Source organism: Anguilla anguilla, chromosome 6 (genome assembly GCF_013347855.1).
Source record: "Anguilla anguilla isolate fAngAng1 chromosome 6, fAngAng1.pri, whole genome shotgun sequence".
Taxonomy (NCBI): domain Eukaryota; kingdom Metazoa; phylum Chordata; class Actinopteri; order Anguilliformes; family Anguillidae; genus Anguilla; species Anguilla anguilla.
In genome coordinates this window covers 39,281,939-39,301,726 of record NC_049206.1, presented here as the reverse complement: position 1 = coordinate 39,301,726, position 19,788 = coordinate 39,281,939, and the positions used below count along the sequence as shown (strand labels likewise).

Genomic DNA, 19,788 nt, shown 5'->3' with positions numbered 1-19,788 from the left:
CACTGTTAAAATTTTGTAAATATACATATTTAAAAGGGACCCATGTAGATCATGTGAATCACACTTCATGCACCGACCATGCAAATTGGCACAACAACACCACTTTAAAATTGCTAAATTGTTGAAATCATTATTGCAGATGTGCCGGGATGGACAGGCAGCTGTAGGCAATGGGGGAAAATCTGCAGCTCAAAGGGGTAATTTTGCTCCAGAGGGGCAAATGGGCTGGTGCTCCAGCACCATTTGGACCTTATGTGTGCATGTGCCAGGCTGGGAGGAACAAAGGACTGGACCTTGCATACTCTGCTTGTCACCCTCTCCCATTACAGCATGCTGTACACCCCAGCAACACACCTGTGGTATGAGGGCAAGTAAATTGTGGCATAATTTTGTTTATGGTTTTTCAGAAATCTCAGAAAGATAAATAACAAATAACACTCAATGGTCTGCGGGGCACCCTTTGTGCTTGGCCCCCGACTTTGCTGCTTGCTGCTATATTTTCACAGTGAAATTTAACAGCACACTGATGACAGCCTAATACAGACATCACAGTCATAGATATGTACATCCAGTCTGATGTAGATTTTGGTTTGATAGTCCAATACCAACCACTCCTCCCTCAAAATGAACCAAGCCATCTTTGCTAGTGATTTTCTTTATTTTTATTTATTTATTTAAAAACATCTGATACTGCTGGTAGCAAGGGGCAGGTTCGGTAAAATGCTGATAGTTCATCAGATTTGCATTTAAACAGACAAGATATTTGCTAGAGACAGCTATAAATACCTTTCCTGAGCAGTGATTGTCACTTTATGCCGATTTGAATAATTCAGGAATTCCTGAAAGAATGGCAGATGTAATTCCGGCTGTCTTACCTCTTTGTTCTCAGCCTGCAGTGTTGTATTAACAGAGTGACTATCTTTTTGAATACAACCTAGTTGCAGGTACCTGAACATTTATTTTGTACAAGGTATTGAAATGTGCAAACTTTACTGTATTGCATATGGGTTATTAGAGGGATTTTGAGAGCATGTCTTCCACTGAAAATGAGGAAGGTAACACAAGTTTCAATTTAGAACTTTTTTTCTAACAGTTAAGGAGACCAAACTTATCTATCTTAGCTTATGTCTTCTTAATTTTACCCCTTTCTCTTTCTTTTCCTTTCCTTCCCTACTCTCTCTAATTCAGGTAGTTTATTGGAAGGAAATACATCCCCAAAATATATTCAGGTTACATTTCCAACGTGTACGGCAGTACATTTAAACATGATCCTCTCGCTTGCTTCAGCTCTCTGTCTCTTACTCACATCGTTGATTGCTTTCCCCCTTGCTCTCTCACTCCTCCTTCTTTCACATTTCAGGCAGGTGTGAAAGACAGATAATGTTGGGAAGCAGTGGAGTTGGTTTGCTGTCATCCTGATTTCTGTGCCTTTTGTACTATCTAAGAGTCGCTATAGCTTATACCAACAATGACTTAAAAATAAATAAATAAAGAATTTCACTATAAATCGAAACATAGACACTCAGAAATTCCTTGAGGAAGTGGAATATACTGCAATATTGTGTGAATAAATGGACTTTTGAAAATACATTCACAAATATACTTTAGTGGGCTATTTAATAACATCAACATAGTGATTATAATTTGTATATTAGTTCACATATTGTGAAGTGATAAAATACTTTTTTTTTCAATAATTTTTTACCATCCAGCAAGATTGAAATGCATATTAAAGCCTTCATCAGTATGCATTAGACAATGTCTGGGATTGTCTCTGATCTGTGTGGCTCGTTCATTACGTTCCTGAGACTCGATACTTATTGACAAAATGATATTCCACATGGAAAATCTTGTGAACTTATTCACCTGAGCTCCACATTATTACAGAAAAGGATATACAGTGCTGTGAAAAAGTATTTCCTCCCTTCCTGATTTCCTCTATTATTGGATATTTGTCACCCTGAATGGTTTCAGATCTTTAGACAAAATGTAATATTAGATAAATGGAAACTGAGTAAGCACAAAACATTTTTTTTTACTATTTAATTTATTTAATGAGAAAAGTTGGAGAAGAAAATGGAGAACACGTGAAACCAGGAGTGGCTGGCCTGCCAAACGTTCTCTGAGGGCGACAACTAATCCAGGAAGTCACACAAAATCCCAGAACATCCGAAGAACTGCAGGCCTCCCTAGCTTCAGCAAGTCAGTATTCATGACACCATAATAACATAGCATAACATAACATAACATAACATAACATAACATAACGACGAGAACAGGCCATTCAGCCCAAAAATGCTACCATTTTCCTAACTAAATTGTACCAAGGGTTCTGATTACCTACAGACTCCGCTGCCTCTACTACGTAACCTGGCTGCCTATTCCACACCTTGACCACTCTCTGTGTGAAAAGATTCCTCCTAATGTCTGTACGGACTTTACCTTTTGCTAATCACTAATTATTTCCCCTTGTTAAACTAACATAACTCAAACTGAAAATAATAAAGAGGCTGGGCAAAAATGGTATTCATGGGAGAGTAGCAAGGTGGAAGCCAATGATATCAAAAAAAAAACAAAAAAACAATGCTCGTCTCACATTTCCACAGGCAAGTTAAAAGTGGAACTTTTTGGGCAATGTGGGTGCCATTATGTTTGGTGTAAAGCAAATACAGAATTTGACAGTAAGAACATATTACTAACAGTCAAACATGGCTGTGGTAGTGTGATGGTATGGGGATGCTTTTCTGCTTCAGGACCTGAATTATTTGATATTACTGAAGGAATCACAAATTCTGCTCTGTACCTGAAACGTCTTAAGGAGAATGCCTGGTCATCTGTCCATAAGCTGAAGCGTAATTGGGTTATGTAAAACTTATCCAAAACACAAAAGCAAGTCCACATCTGAATGGCTGAAAAGACACAAAATTAAAGTTTGGAGTGGCCTAGTCGAAGTCCTGACTACAAGAATCCCAATAGAGATGCTGTGGCGGGACCTGAAACAAGCAGTTCATGCTCATAAACCTACCAATTTGTCAGAATTAAAGCAGTACTGTAAAGAAGAGTGGGCTAAAATGTATCCACAGTGATGTGAAAAACTGCTATCAAATTATAGGAAGTGTTTGGTTGCAGTTATTACTGCTAAAGGTGGTACAACCAGTTATTTATGTCTAAGGGGGCAATTACTTTTTCACAAGGGTGATATGGGTGTTTGATCTTTTTTCTCATTAAAAAAATGAAATAATCTTTATAATACAAAGTTTTGTGTTTACTCAGGTCTAATATTACATTTTGTCGAAAGATCTGCAACCATTCAGTGTGAAAAATATGCAACGATAGAGGAAATCAGGAAGGGGGGCAAATACTTTTTCACGGCGCTGTAAACATGAGTGTAAAAGGGGAAGGGCGTGGTCTTTTATGTCTGCAGGCATTGACAGCCATTCTGTCCATACCAGATTTATCATTTTGCTTCATTCCACAACCATTCAGCTCCCAGACATGTTTAAGTGTTGAGAGAGAAAAGACACAAAGCACACGGTGCTGTCAAGTGAGCAAGGTCAGGTCAGTTTTTACATTTTTTAATTATTATTTTATTTGCCATTGCAAAAATAAAACCAGTTACTGTAGAACTGAGCAGTTATTGTAGTTCGGCCTCGTTTCAAATGTGATTAATTATTTTAAAATGCATTTCCACACTTCAAAAATCTGTTCAGTATTCAGGTCCCTTGTGGAGCGTGTTGTTCTTGCATTATAAGAAATCCCATCTTCCTGAACCTGGGCAACCATGTTAGGTTTTGTAACGATTCACCTGCAATCTGAAACCACTGTTAAATCAATAACTAATTTGCAAAGCTGTGTTTTTTAAAAAGAATATGTAGCAATATTGATTTCCATGTGGAAAGGTGAATAAACAAGTTTAGAAACGATATTCTTTCCTTCCAATTAACTAATTCCTGTATTTTTTGTTTCTGTAAACAATTTTTTAAAGTTCAATTTTCACAGAAAATTATGGTACACATAAGTGCGTCAGGAATAACCCTGCAATAGAAAGCTTAGAAATTTAGTGGTATATAGTCACATGTATAATTATCAAAGTTATAAATGTCATGTCAGTGAAACAATCCAGAAAACATATGAGTATTAAAAATATAATCATCTATATATGGAGAACAATGATTGCTTGGTGGTACCTCAGGCTGGAAGGGTTAGGAGAGATCACGTGGGGTCAGGAAAGATCATGTCCACTCTCATAGGAGGAGGGCTCTACATCACTTTGTTTATTGACATGAAATCCTTTCAATGTCAACTATAGAGTCCTTGCCATATATTTCTGCCTTTAATTGTAATGGAAAAGTACAGACCAAAAAAAAACATACATCAGAGATTTGGTTTGTGAAGAGATAACTAAGATGTTGATAAGAATATCTGATTCCTACCTGCAACTGCAAAATTATGTTTGCAATTATCAAAATCTTGTTTTAAAACCCCTTAACTTTGCATTGCCACAGGGGGCAGGAACAGGTGTGTGAATCCATGGTGTGTGTGTGTGTGTGTGTGCATGGGTGTGTGCGTGCGTGTGTGTGTGAGACTGTAAAACACATGGGTTGAACAGCCTTCTGGTCCCATTTCTGCTCTCCTGAAACCAGCAGAGGTGACCTTCACAGCACTTGCACTGACAATGATTAATTCACGCACCATAGCTGACAGTCTGAATCCTGTCTTGTAGCCCGCTCCCATAAATCTCAACTGGACTTCAGCACCCCTTTCCGACAGCCAGCAATGTGCATAATAAAAAACTTCCACATTACCTACAGTAATAACATGACTCTTACCCTCGCACACAATAAATCAGCTGGGAACCCTATGTCTGTGACACAGCTTGGGTTTTATAGCATTGTGGTTAAGAAAAAGCCTGTACAGACTGGACAGCACATATGCTGTAGCTTAGATTCCACAGAGATAATTATGGTTTACCAATGAACGCAGGAGGGTTTATATTACCTTATTATGTTATTTCAATTAAATTATGCAGTTACCATAATAGCGAATACGATGGAAGCCCTAGGTGTTTGTATTATGAATTATGAAAATGGTCTGGTATTGAATCGAGTCACTGCCGTCTGGAAGCACTGCAGGACAAAACATTGCTAACTGGATGTTGTGTCACCGAGGAAGGGGTTCAGTTGGCCAGGATGACCGTGGCTCACTGCTCACCAGCGACCCCTGCAGGTCAATCAGGCACCCCAATTTGCTAGCTCGAAAAGAAGCAGTGGCTTGGGGTGTGTTTCTGATGAGCGCATGTGCTTTTCTGGGCTCTCCTGAATTGGTAACAGATGCTGCAGCGGAACTGTGGAGCTGCTTTGAATTTCCCCAAAAATAGAAAAATACAAGTCAATCCTGTTTGTGCTCTTACAGCAGGGGAGAGAGGGTGTTTATACATTCTGTAACAAGATGAACGCACTGTATCAAATACAGTTGAATGTTTATGCAATGAGCCACATAACCGAATTGAGGTAGAAATAGGACGGGGTTCTCATTTTTTGGCAAGACACTGTTTTCCAGGAATGTTTCAGTACATTTGCATCCTTTCCTATGTAGACATTATTTCATTTTATTGAATCTGATCATGTATTGTAGCTTTACATAAGGGACCTCTGTTATTCGCTCTACAGTTTACCCGCAGGCAGTGTTAATCCTGCTTTACATTACCTGAGACTTTACAACCTCATCCTCCAACTCACTCTTGCCTATTGATTTCTGGCTCACATCTCCCATCTCCCTCCTCTGAAAATGTGTCATTGGCCTAATACTGTGATCAACTTCCAGTATAATGACAAGAATAAATCCTAATAGAAATGCAAACAAGCCAGAACAATAAGCCACGTTAATGTAACACAGAGAAAGGAAGAGTGAGAAAGGTTCAATACTCTATGGTAATTACATTTTAGCCTTTAGCAAAGAGAGAGAGTGATGCATTGCATTCCTAGATGAAAATGAAATTTCTTGCTTCTCCTCCTTCTAATGTCTGCTTAGAAAAAACTTTAAGGTCCACTACTATACTACTTTTTGGCAACATCATATTATTCCACAAAGTCTAACAAACATGACGATAAGATCTGGGGAAGGGATCTAAGGGAAAAAATACATTTAAAAATATACATTCAAATATATATTAAATATATCAAAATAAATAAGTTCCATTATTTTTTTTTTTGCTACCCGTAAAGCTGAACAAACGGTTTTAAGTCAAAGTTGAACAGTTTTTTTAAATTTTATTTTATTTATTTATTTTTTATTTTTTATTATCACATACTCTGCGTTGATTACTTCATGAGCTCCATTTAATGGTTTTTAAACTTGCTAAAATATGTTTGTTAAACTAAAGTTATGAATTGAACTTAAAGACACAATGTTAACTGAAACCAAGCCATAACAGTAGACCTATTTGGGGACTATCGTGATTCCTGTTATGATCTTCTTTTCCAGGTATTGAACCTATGTCCTCTTCCAGGGTCAGAAGGCTGAGCTCTAATGATAAAACCGTTGGTTCAGCAGGTGCCCAAAACATACTGTAGCTCTTAACAGGAGCATGCAAATATATGTTAAAGAATGACTTAAACGGCTTCAAAAAGTCAAGGAACTGTGATGAACTTGAAAACAGACTGACAGGAAGTAGTAAATGAGTAGTCGTGGTGAGGGTACTAGACAATTAGCCTTGTCCTTACACGTATGTTCATATAGTCATGCTGGACTTGACCATTTTTATGATGAGAAACACTGCAGAAATGTTTCTCCTAGCAGACATAACAATGTTTGCCCTCAGACTATGCTGAAGAAAGGTTTGTTCCTTAGACTCAAGATAAAAATCAAGGAAGCACAATCAAAGTGAAATGTTTAAAATGCAGCATCATCCTTTCATAATGCCAAGCACTACTTTACGGATGAGTGAAGCCGATATATTACCCCTGTTAAGGGACTCTTAGTAGACACTTAGCAGAAAAGAAAGATTTTGAAAGTTAATCTACGATTGACAGCAAACAAGAGCCAGCAAGCAAATATCATGATTGGAATGACAGCATGCGGCCCCGCCCCCCCAAGCAAACTTTGAACATCACAAAGAAAATTTAAAAAAAAACATCAAAAGAAATAAAAATGATGTAATGACTTTCAAGCTCTGAAACTGGCTTGCGTGACTGGCTGCCTTTTCCCACCCTGAGACTTTTTAGGGTATCTCAGAAAAGCAAAATTCTCATCTGGCAAGAGTTTAACCCTCAGGACTACATTATACTGTAACTGGAACAGCTATACAAATATGTGAAATAAGCTGTTTCTGTTGTATTGCAGACAGGCACACAACCAGATATCTTTGTTGGGGGGGTGGGGGGGGGGTGGCAATTGAGCCTCAAAAATAAAGAAAATTGTAGCTGCAGCAACATCTTCTGCCAACAGCAAATTCTGACCTTAAACATGCTTGTTTCCCAATGCGTTATCGATACTCGATACTGAAATTCAAGGCGATACAACTGCATCGGTGTCTTGTCAAACATTAGTGGTAGGCAAACAGCACAATCATGCCAATCAGCAGTATAGCACACATACAGATTGTTAAGTAGTCAGCACTACACTCTGTTCACAATAGCAATGCTGCTGAGGTAAACACGCACACAGTAGCAGCACGTTAGCTACCAATAGCCTAGTAGCTGACCTCTACTACTAACAGATATTGATAGCAATAGGATAAACAACAACACAGTGTGCCATCTAGTTACTTTTAAAAATTCAGACACCATACACCTTTTGCATTTTACAATAACAATAAGGCCTAACAGCTAAAGAAGCTGTTCTGGCCAAATGTGCAAGTGTGACAGTCAAGAAATACTTTGATAATGCTTAAACTGCCTCTGGACTGACAGTCAGTGACACAATGCACTCGCTACAGCTAGCAGCCCTCTGAGGGATGGGACACAGAACAGAAACAGCACAATTAACCACAGATTTACAGCGAGCTGTACTGCTATGATAGCTAGACAGGCAAGCTATTAGGTTTGCACAAACAAAAGATTATGTTGGAAGACAATGACTGGCCTTTCAAATTAAACATCAGCAGAGGAGGAAATAATTAAAATACATCATTACTCAACCCCCATTTTGTGCCGTGCTAAGTGCCATGAAAACAGCGAAACAGCATTCCACCAAAACAGCAAGAGTTATCGGTAACATAGCTAGATAGCTAGTTATTTTGGTCCTTGCTCCTTAGCTGGCAAGCATCGAAAAGCTAGCCTCAAACCTAATTTTGGTGTCTGTCTGTATCTAGGCAATGGCAAGCAGTCTGACCTCAGAAGTCTGACATAATACTGAGCAAAACCTTTACCCATATATGGATTTACCCACACCCATATATGTATTACCCATATTAATTTTTTCTATTACAGGGCACCATGATGCTTGGAACATATTAATGTTATGTAAATGAAAGTAGTCATGTTTAGAACTCTGTTGCATATCTTTTGCATGCAATGACTGCTTGAGGTCTGTGACCCATAGACATCAGCAGGTGCTGAGTATCTTCTCTGGTGATGCTCTGCCAGGCCTTCACTGCAGCCATCTTCAGCTCTTTTGTGTTTTGGGGGTGAGTTGCCTGAAGTTGTTTCTTCAGCATATGAAATGCATGTTGAATTAGATTTGGGGACTGAAATGGGGGGCTACGTATAAAAAGTTCTTTTATTTCTACATGGTGAAACCAAAATGTATAAATGTTGTTTGATAAAAGCTAAGAATCTGAACTTTAGCCACATGTAAATTGTTTGATTACAAATCTAAAACTGTGAAGTACAGAGACACATGACGAGAAAATATGTTCTTGTCCCAACCCACAGAATATAATTTTTTTTTTTTCTTCTCCCAATTCCACTGTAAAACGTCTTTGTGATAGTGTCCCTGTAAAAAGCACTACACAAATGAAGTAGAATTGAATAAATACACTGGAATAAATAGAAAGGGGTGGTGAGGTGGCATTTGGCAGGCCAGAGTTTTTTGGGGCTTGCATGAGAAAACAAACCAAGGCACTGGACCCCTGTTTGTTTAGCCAATGTTAATTAGAGAACCTCCACCCACTCTATGGCTTGTTACCTGAGGGTCTGTCCGTTATCCAAAGAGAGTGGTTCTTTCTGAGCACGACAATGTCAGTTACTCGTGAGGTCCAAATAAAAGACCCTGAATCACTATTAATGGGTTACATTGGAGAGTCATTGGGCCTTATTCACAAAACTTTTCTTAAATTATTCTTACTTTTGTTCTTAAAAATGTTCCTATGAAAAACCAATATGGGATTCATGACACATGTGCAGACCTTTGTTTTTGTGCATGTCCCAGGTGTATGAGATGATGAATGCTGTAGTAAATTTTATGCACAATCCTGTTCATGTGATTGACATAAGGAAACAGCCAACAGATACAGATAAGAAAAAAAAAAGACAAATGCCGAATTGTTTGTGGAAAATATTTCCCACACACAGTATACGATCAAATAATGATTGTACGCATGTTTTGTGCATGAGGCCCATCGATACCTCACTGCACTGTCAGTAGTGAGTCGTGCGTTGGGCCTTTAGCAGGCGTTCACACAGCCAACAGTGGGATATAAGGTGTTATTTTCTATAACAGAATTCATGAATTCTTTGTTTTCAAACTCTGTGAAAATGGTTTGTTTGTTGTGGAGGGCAACACGTTGACCCCATTAAACCAACTTTAAATAAATAATACCATTTTCAGTATTCAGCAGATTTTTGTCCATGGCAGTGAAGCAAATGCAATAGAACTTCGCTTAGAGTACACCATAAAAATCATAAACTGCAAACTCAATGTATTAATGCAAACAGTCATCTTAATACTCGCAAAAACTAACATTTTCTCCCAGAAGGCACAAGGGAGAGATTCAAAATTCCACACCAGCAGTGTGGCCCAGAATTGTACAATAACCAAGTTGCAACTATTCCAAAATAAAACACAAAAATATGTTTTGTTGTATCCCACAGAGACTATTGGAATATGGCATTATGAAGTGTTTTTTTAATACTGTTGTTCTTTTAAGAGGTCAAAGCTCACGTATCATTATCCAAATACTAGTGTTGTGTGTGGTGTATTGTTACAGCCTTTCCATCCAAGATTAATTCCATAAGCCTAGCCATGTGGTAATAAAAGAAACTTGAAACTTGAAATGCTGAAAACAACTATTAGGAAAAAGGAAGCAGTTCAAACATTAGTCCCTAACTGTATTCTGAACCTCCCCAAATGACATCTACAATGAGTCATGCAAACATTACTTACCTTGTGATACGCTTATACCTAAACTACATAAACACGATATGCACAGAGATGGTTTCAAGTTTTGACTCTAGTTCAGAATATAACCTGAAAAAAAATAAACTGTTTTTGTCTGAGTGGAATTGTTTTTTCAAAAATTCCGAGAAGCCAACATACAAACTGAAGGCAGCAGAAACAATGTTTTAATCTTCATCTTAAAATTAATCTATGTTCCTTTTTTAAGTGTCAACAACAACCAAAACGAAAGCCAAAATCCAATTTACTGTGGAGGAATTTGCTAAGAAAAGTGAAAAAAGGAATAGTTGCATAAATCAATCAAAATGTTGCATTACTTTTCATATGTTCAGCTGCTAAACACGGTCTACTGCAGACCATACACTCCACAGCAGCTCTTAAACATGTACAGAAGCGTTAAACAGGAACTTCAATCCAGATAAATTTATATATATTGTAAATCCATTGATGCTTTCATACATGAATCCAGGTTCTGACATTATGTCTTGCCACATAAGTATTTGTGGAAGTCTAATTGGGTAATGATAAGCAGGTTACTGAGATATTAAAAGGATGTAGCCTACAATTCCATTGAAAGAAAATTATTGGGGAGTATTGTTTTACTATGAAGTATTTATGGCTGACTCACAAACTGCCTGCATAAAATATGCTTTGAAATGTTCCTCTGAAATGAATTTGTCTCAGGAGCTTAGACCTGTAGATGCCCTTTAATCCACCTTTAACATTTTCCACCATGCTGTTACGTTCAATTGCAAGGTATGTAGATGGATACTCCAAGGCCAAACATCCCACTCATTAAACATTAATATTCTAAGCAAGTATTCCACTGTTAAAAGCATTCAATGTCCCCTACTTGCCAAATAATAACAAAAACACTTCTGTGTCAAAAGAAACATTCTATTGCTTCAAAAAATTGACTAGACTAGCTCTTTGAATATATAACATTTTTATATATTTAAACAGATTTTATATAAATAATCAATGCACAGTAAAATGAAATGCAAGACCCTTTTCAACATAAATACATAAACAACTGGAATAATAATATCCTCCTAATTTACTCAAATTCCCAGGTGACTAAACCATAATGTTGTGCTGGTGAATGGGATAAAGGAAACCCATTTTTATTATTCCTGGGATTAGATAATGTTGGCGATACACCTGGGAGGGAGGGGGGTATCTTTCAGATGAGAAGCTGATCTCAGGGAGGTCAGGAAGATCTCATGGGTTTGGAAGTGGAAAGGGGGCAGCAGGAGGGGGACGGGGGTTAGCGACTCACCTCTCTCACACGTCCTGGACCAGAAGCCGGTCCCCGTGCAGTCGCAGATGAAGCGGTTCCAGCCCTCCTTGCAGACCCCCTTGTTCTTGCAGGGGTAGCTCTCGCACTGCTTCCCGCTGACCTTGTTGCAGGAGGGCTTGATGCCGGCCCCGTTCTGCGCCTCGGCGATCTGCCGGATGTCCTTGCTCCGCCCGTCGATGAACAGGTCCCGGATGCAGCCCACGTAGCCGTAGTTGAGCATGGCGGTCCACAGCTCGGTGGGCAGGATGAGCCCCGCCCGGTTCTCCGGGAGGCCGCCCAGGTACATGTCCCCCTCCAGGTCCAGGATTTCGCTCTCCCCACTGGCGGTGAACGGGGTGCGCCGACTGTTCACCGAAATGGTGCCTGTGGGCGGGGAGCAGGGGAGTAAATGAGTAGAATAGCATTGAGCATGACTGCGTTTCCCACCTAGAAATGGAAATCCGCCAGAGGTGCAAAATGAAAGGGATTGCTGCACGAGGCCAGGACATGGATACATGGAAACACCCATGGTTAGATTATTATTGTATTTCATAATACAAAATATTTGTGGTGGTCTAGAGCCACGCCTACTCGTTGTGTGGGCATACACACACCTGGGTTACATTAGCAAATCAGCCCAGGTGTGTGTGCCTGCTTCAGTCCACCACAATATCATATTATGATATAATTTGCCTTATGAAGGTCTGTCAGCAGTCTTGTCACCGGGTTGCCACCTGTATTTCATAAGGTCGTGACTCTTCGATGGCTGCTGTGCAGACACGCCCGAGGCCCTCTGGCTTGATGAGGAAAGCGATCATTCCCGCCGCTCTGAGAAAGTGCGGGCGTTTTGTACGGGGTGTTTGTACAGCGGTGCCGGGGGAGCGCAGAGACGGGGAGCCGCGGGCAACGCGGAGGTTCTTTGCCTTTTTAAAGAATGCCTGGTGTTGCAGAGGGCCGTGCTTTAATAAGCTCCCGGAGCTTCCCCATTCAGACATTAATGGAAGCGAATGAGTTTAAAGAGACAACGCGTCCCAGCTGAAAGTGTGTGGGGTTGCCTCGGGGGCAGGCAGAGGGCGGGACCACGCTGTAGTCACGTGGGGAAATCATTTGGGGTTGGCCCCCATCTCCAGAAGGGCACAGGTTCAGATTTAAAGTTCATCTGGGCCAGGAAAGAATCCCTGTTCAATGGGGATTCTCTGTCCTGAAGTGCCCGGTTCTCTCCCAATGGACCTCCACAGCATAGTCACAAACAAGCCACTTTATTAATACTGGTTCAGATTTCAAATTGGTCTCATGCAGCATGCAGCAATATACAGCCCCTGTGGTTGCTCCAGTAAAGGTGACAACCCAGATATGGAGACGTAGAAAAACATCTGTCTGGGATCTCACATCCAACACCCCACGGGATTTTTAAAAACCTGACGCGCAGCATTAAACCCATTTTGACATCTCTCTCCCGAAGGCAAGCAGTGTCATTAGAGTCAGCATCAAATGTTATACTTGCTAGATAATACTCGGTGATACCTTTGCAATGGTTCCTTCATGCATAAATGACCATCAAACAGTGCATTTTAAATATCCTATCCTAACTAATGTTAAATGGTTTGACCCTTGACCATTTTGACCATCCCTGGTACTGTAGCCCCACTTGGTCTCATATGAAATGGTGCATTTTGATTTTGAGTTTTTGTTTGTTGCAACTCACAACAGAACTTTTCACTGTGTCTGTTTCTTCAATGATGGGGACATGTTGTGTTACTAAGGGTCTTGGAGCTAAGTTACCCATATATACATTGCACTCTGCTGTGTGTATTACTAAGTGTGATACACTGTACACTTCTCTGAAGAAAAACCTGTTACACTTTGAGTAAATTGCTTCTTGACAAATGTGCATTTCACATGGGTTTGCACTATATGTTGAAAGTCACTGTATAATCATTGTATAAAGGGGTATAAAAAGTCCTGAAGTGCCAAAGACATTTCTTTTTGTTCCATCCAGGTTTGACTGATTATCAACAGCTTGAATGGTGAAATGCCTACAGCTCAGATGCAGTAAAAATGAGAAATGTCTCTGGCACTCTTGGACCAGGGTTGCCTTAGGTCAGTATACACCATTAATGCCAGTCATGATAAAAATGGGCATTGTGGCCATTAACTGAAATAACGGAAATGTGTTCTGGAAAGGAGGGGAAGGGAGGGGATGGGGAGAGTACAGAATTCCCCTCACCTGATCTTCCGTCCCTCTGGACGTCCACGTGGTACCAGGCCCCATCGTTCACCTTGGTCTGCGTGGCCTTAACCTTGATGGTGCCGGAGCCCATGTCCAGCAGGAGGTAGAGGCTGCCGTCCAGGAGCTCCACGGCGAAGAAGTCCACCTTGGCGTTCCTCTGGCTGCGGGCGCCTTTGGCTTCCTGGGGCTTGCCATGGGTGAAGAGGATGAGGCCGTTGGGCTCGGAGGTGCGGAAGTCGAAGGAGATGGAGCCCATGCGCTTGGTGTTCCACTTGGGCAGGCTGATGTAGGCCTCTGGGGTCTCAAAGGAAATGGGGTCCAGGGTGGCCACATTCTCGCACTTGAACACCACGTCGCCCTGGATCTTCATCTTGGGGTCCACGATCCGAGCCAGCCGAGACAGCTCCAGCCTGATGTCATTGTTCTTGTACACCACCTATTACCCACACCATGCCAGAGAGAGAAACAAATCAGCACTGCTAAGTATTTATTTATTTATTTATTTTTAAATGGAGTCTAAAGGAATTTATACAAATTTTACATCTAGAATTTTACTAAATTCTGATTCCCACCCACTACCCCCTGCTCCTACAAGAAAAAAAATATATATATTTAAACTTGAAGTCAAACACAACTAAAAGTTATTTTGGGATAAAGGTAAAAAAGAACATTAAATTGTATTACTAAGAATTATATTTTTTGACCACGCTGATGTTTCTGATTAACATATGTGAACAAAAATATTCCTACAACAGTAGTCTCCATTATCTTTTTGCGTATGCAGGCCATTACTTCCCTGGGTTTCCTATATTTGTCTAATGATAGAGAGAAATAAAAAAAGAAAATGGCTGCTGGGTTGGGTGTCTCATCCTGTTAAGCTGCTGTATCAGTGCATGTCAACTGTGCCAGGCAGCCCTGGTGGCCAACCCACAATCAGCTCCTGCATCACACAGGGATGGGTGAGATTTGGCCACAATGACAGTGTCTCATTGCAGGCCATTAACTACCACTGATTGACTGGGTGTAAATAAATTAATTTGCTGAGCTGTACATGAAATGTATTCCACTCCAAGCATGGCCTGCTAACTGATGTGATAAGAAGTGGTGGCTGACAAAACTTGCTTTGGAAGAGTGCACACGCATGTCTGCATCCCAAATGCAGGGGGAGGCACAGTGGCGGAGTGTGGCACAGTGGGTAAGGAACTGGGCTTGTAACCGAAAGGTCGCCAGTTTGATTCCCGGGTAAGGACACTGCCGTTGTACCCTTGAGCAAGGTACTTAACCTGCATTGCTTCAGTATATATATCCCAGCTGTATAAATGGATACAATATAAAATGCTATGTTAAAAAGTTGTGTAAGTCGCTCTGGATAAGAGCGTCTGCTAAATGCCTGTAATGTAATGTAATGTAAATCCACAATGGATGCTGTGGTGATCATTTCAGTGTGAGCATGATCATCCACTCTGAACTGAGGCACAGAAAGAGAAAAAATGAAACAATCCGCGATACACTATTTTTCCACAGTGCCGCAGGCAAAAAGGAACAAACTACTGTAACGTCCTGTCTTCATGGTCCTTTTGCTCTCCGTGCACACGGATGATGTACAGTAGCCACTACAGAAATAAAAAGACTGTCTTCAAAACATAAACAATTTCAGTAATACAGAGTGCACTGGAAGAAAATCATTCTATAACCATCAGGCAAAAAGCCTTAAGTAGTGAAAGTGGATGTTTTAATTTGTTTGTTTTGTTTATGTTGGAGATTATGAATAAAACAGCTACTATTCTCAAGTGCAGTTTGCCCAAAATAATGCAGGACAAAAACCTTAAGCCTGCAAGCCTAGTCATGAAGCTACCGTTTACCAATGTGCACAAGAAAAATAAACATAAATTGAGACATTTTCACAGCTGTTGTGATAAATACCCCCCAAAAAATACAAAGGGAGCAGAACTGTAAATTGAAATTCATTGAAGTGGAAAATTGAAGGCTTTTCTATCTGTCTCGCTTCTTTTTTTTTCTTTTTTTTTTTGAAGAAAGACGTCTTTGAGGGTGTGTGTGCGTAGTGTACCCTGCATTCAGAAAACAGCAGCTGTGTTTGAGAACACAGCTGTCAACAGAGATTTGGTAGCTCCGGGGATTACTGATAATCCTGAAGATTTGACAGCAAATCAACAGTGAAGCCGGGAGAAGTGTTGGACCAGGAGATTGTCTTTTTTTACACTCAGGCCAACGGGGGGAGAGAGAGAAAGTGAGTGGAGTGCATGTGTGTGTGTGAGTGAGTGAGTGAGTGAGTGCGTAAGTGAGTGAGTGAGTGAGTGAGTGAGTTAGTGAGTGAGTGAGTGAAGTTTGTGTGATTGGGGGGAGGCATATTGGCAGGTTCATAGATACACAGCCACTGGGTTTATGATCAAAAGGCTACAGGTTCAATTACCAGTGGAAACACTGCTGTTTGCTCTGACAGGCCCTTGACCTGAAATACATCCATGAAATGCATAGCTGTATTAAACATAAAGAACATAAGTCATGAAGTATAAATAATGCTGGATAACAATGGCTGCCAAGAATAATAAATACTGCATAATCTAGTCATGACATTTCTAAAGTAGGACACGTTATACTAGATGCTTAATCACAGTCTTAGCAACATGTTGAAGTGCTAACACTAACAGATAAACAAAAACATTGGTGGAACAGGTGAATGCTGTTCAGTGAAACAAAACAACCAACTCCTGTTTAGGGTCTCTTTTCTGACAGAACATCATCCATCCTTCCATCCATCAATTATCTAACCCGCTTATTCCTGGTCAGAGTCGCGAGGGTGCTGGAGCCTATGCTAGCTTGCATTGGGCGAGAAGCTAGAATACACTCTGGACAGGTAGCCAATCCATCGCAGGGCACGCACACCATTCAGTCACACACTCAGAACTACAGGAAATTTTGACTCTTCTGTTGGCTTAACCTGCATGTCTTTGGACTGTGGGAGGAAACCAAAGTAGCCAGAGGAAAGGACACATGGACACGGGAAGAACATGCAAACTCCACACAGAAAGGCCCTGGCCAGGACTAGAAAAATAAATGTTTACCAGCCATGTAGGAACCGATATATATATACGTATGTACTGTACTCCAACCCTGTATCATGTTTGTGTTATTAAGCATAATGACTTGAAGCTGTCTGTGTCAGACTCTAATTCAGGTTCTATAGGAGTCAGAATGACTGTTTTCTGAAGTCACGTAAGCCGTTCACATGGTGAAATGTGATTCCGTCAAAGCCAAATCAATGCATGCCGGGACCGAGAGCCACTCCAGGCGCCTGCCAAATCTGAAAGCCCGGAAAGTCAAATGCTGGACGGGTTTATCATTCATTCACGTTTGAGAAAAGTACTGAAGCTGTTCTTTCCATGTTCAAGTACACCACAGAACCTCAATCTCTTGCGCAAGTACAACTACCCATTCCCAAGAAAAGGAGAGATACACCTGCTTTTAAAAGGATTGCCTCCGATATTCTGAGCGCATTTTGATTGAAGCCATCAACATTTCTGTAATTGCGAGGTGGTCTGATAATTAAACAGACGATGCTACCGCACACTCTGGATCGATAACCGGACAGCAGTAATGGAAATGACAAAAAACAAGAGCGATTGAGAATGACCAGTGGCCACCCCCTCAAGTTTTATATGTAATTGGTGGTCTTTATAGTCCTTTTCCAAAGCTGTCTGCTAGCTCAATCAGTGGATTTTTGTAATCAAAATACGGGCCATTGCGACTCTATAAAAACAGGCCATCCCCGCCTCCTCACAGAGATGCAATATCGATCCCTTCACAGACTTATCCATTTCAAGTAAATTTAGCTTATCACCCACGGCTTGCGTTGTGTTTAATTCTAAAGATGCCAAATATACGACGGGCAGAAAGACCTGAGGCCTTTAACTGGAATGACGATGAGGACTAAATCAGAGGTGAAGTTTTACATACTGTACGTGTCAGTCCAGAGGAGGCGATTGTCACAGTAGATGGATGTTAGCCATCTCCAAGAGGGATTGAAATGACCTTGGAACCCACACGTGTAGCACAGTGGGTAAGGAACTGGGCTTGTAACCGAAAGGTCGCAGGTTCGATTCCCGGGTAGGACACTGCCGTTGTACCCTTGAGCAAGGTACTTAACCTGCATTGCTTCAGTATATATATCCAGCTGTATAAATGGATACAATGTAAAAATGCTATGTAAAAGTTGTGTAAGTCGCTCTGGATAAGAGCGTCTGCTAAATGCCTGTAATGTAATGTAATGTAACACCTAACTACAAATCTCCACACGACTGATTAAAACCATGGTTATATTGATAGTCACTAATATTGTTTTCCACTCCTCTTCCCCACCATGTTGGCCCCTAGATGTGTTTACCATTGTCTGAATCAAACTATCCCCTTGGCCAATTTCAGAAGAGCTTGGGGTAAGAAATGCAGGCGGGGGGCAGCTCAGGGGTTAGGTGGGTTGTTGTTTCTGTTTCTCACACAAATTGATACTTGGTCGTTTAATATTTCTGAGCTGCTGTGATGCAGAGGCTGGATCACAACATGTCAGGTTGTTTATTTCAGATTTGGCTGCCAAACTAAAATGAAAAAACAACAACAACAAAAAATCGGTGTGTCTCTAAACCCGTTTAACACAGGCTTAGAAACCTCTTGACTACAAGGATCATTTTATGATCAAACCATCATACAATATTAATTCAGTTAAATAAATGAATAAAAGGTGACCTGCCTTGAAAAAAAACACCCCATTAACTCGCACAACCCATGCGCACTCAGGGTCTGCTTTACTGCTTGGTTCAGAAATGGCACTATAAAAAAGAATTACTGCCTTATGGATGGACGGATGGATGGATGGATGATAATTGATGAATTGAGAGAAAATGGGTTGCAAAGGGAAATAAATTAACAGTGTATCAGCTGTTTAATGTTGTTATAATCCCTTTATACCCTTTAACCCATTAGTAACTCTATATCAGCCTTGTATCAATTCTGTTTCAACATTTCTTTGTACCAGCTTTGTGTTAACACTGTAATTGACCCTATATATAATTTATTAACACTGTACTAACTATGTATTAACACAATCGAGTAAACATATTTAGACAAAAAACGTATTATGAAGCAACTACTGGTAGTATTATTTTTAAAAATACTGAATACTGATTATTTGTCAATTATTTTTCACTACTTATAGCCTTTATTTTCAACTTAAAAAATTGGTTGAAAGCCTCTACAAAGAGAAGTGAGAAGATCAAGATACTCACATGGGGAGTAGAAGATAAAAAGCATTTCATTAGGGGGGCTTAGAACATTTTACAAAGTGCCAATGACCTGCATGTACAGGCTCAAAAAGTCTTTGTAAGGGTAAAGTTCATTTAAATAGACTACCACCAATGACTCACCTTGAAATTTTGAGTTATGCTCTCAAAAGGAGCATTCCAGTTCTATTAAGTATTCAAGTTGGATGTGGTGAGGGTTCATTTTTGGTTCATTCCTCTTAAAACTTTTGTTTAAACTATGTTTAGTTTGCCACTTTTAACTTACCTAGGCTAGGTAAGGTGGGATGAGGTATATTTTTCAAATTGGAGAAATTCTTCTATGCTTTCCCCCAGGCAGAACATGACACCATTCCAATCTATATTTCTTTTTGTGCTTTATTCATGAATAATTTTGTACCATATGTAGTGGATTTATGTGGAACACAATGGTTTCTATATTTGAATGTGTCTCTGGGTAATCCCTGTCAGTCTATTTCGCACAGTGCAGCACAGATACTGTATGCCTCAAACGAGTAGACTGCTTCCTCTGAGTTTGCAGTGACTTACACACATGCAGTTGGAAAGACTACAGTTATGTTCAGTCCGAGAGTAGAGATTTAGATGTAGCACACGCAATGTAAAATATCCTTGTG

The 19,788-nt window shown here is 40.3% G+C and overlaps 1 protein-coding gene across 19 annotated transcripts in view; it reads right to left on the bottom strand.

Annotated features, from left to right (window-relative positions):
* Nucleotides 1-19,788, bottom strand: part of LOC118229641 (neurexin-3a-like) — a 325,684-nt gene that overhangs the window by 227,106 nt on the left and 78,790 nt on the right. For all 19 annotated transcript variants that reach the window (XR_004765703.1, XR_004765704.1, XM_035421791.1 and 16 more), the window contains 2 exons: nt 13,842-14,280; nt 11,615-11,998 (listed from right to left, as the gene is read on the bottom strand). Coding sequence is in view for 17 of the 19 variants with exons in the window: in XM_035421791.1 (XP_035277682.1) it covers nt 11,615-11,998; nt 13,842-14,280 (823 nt within the window). In the remaining 2 variants the exon portion in view is untranslated. The remainder of the gene's footprint in view (nt 1-11,614; nt 11,999-13,841; nt 14,281-19,788) is intronic.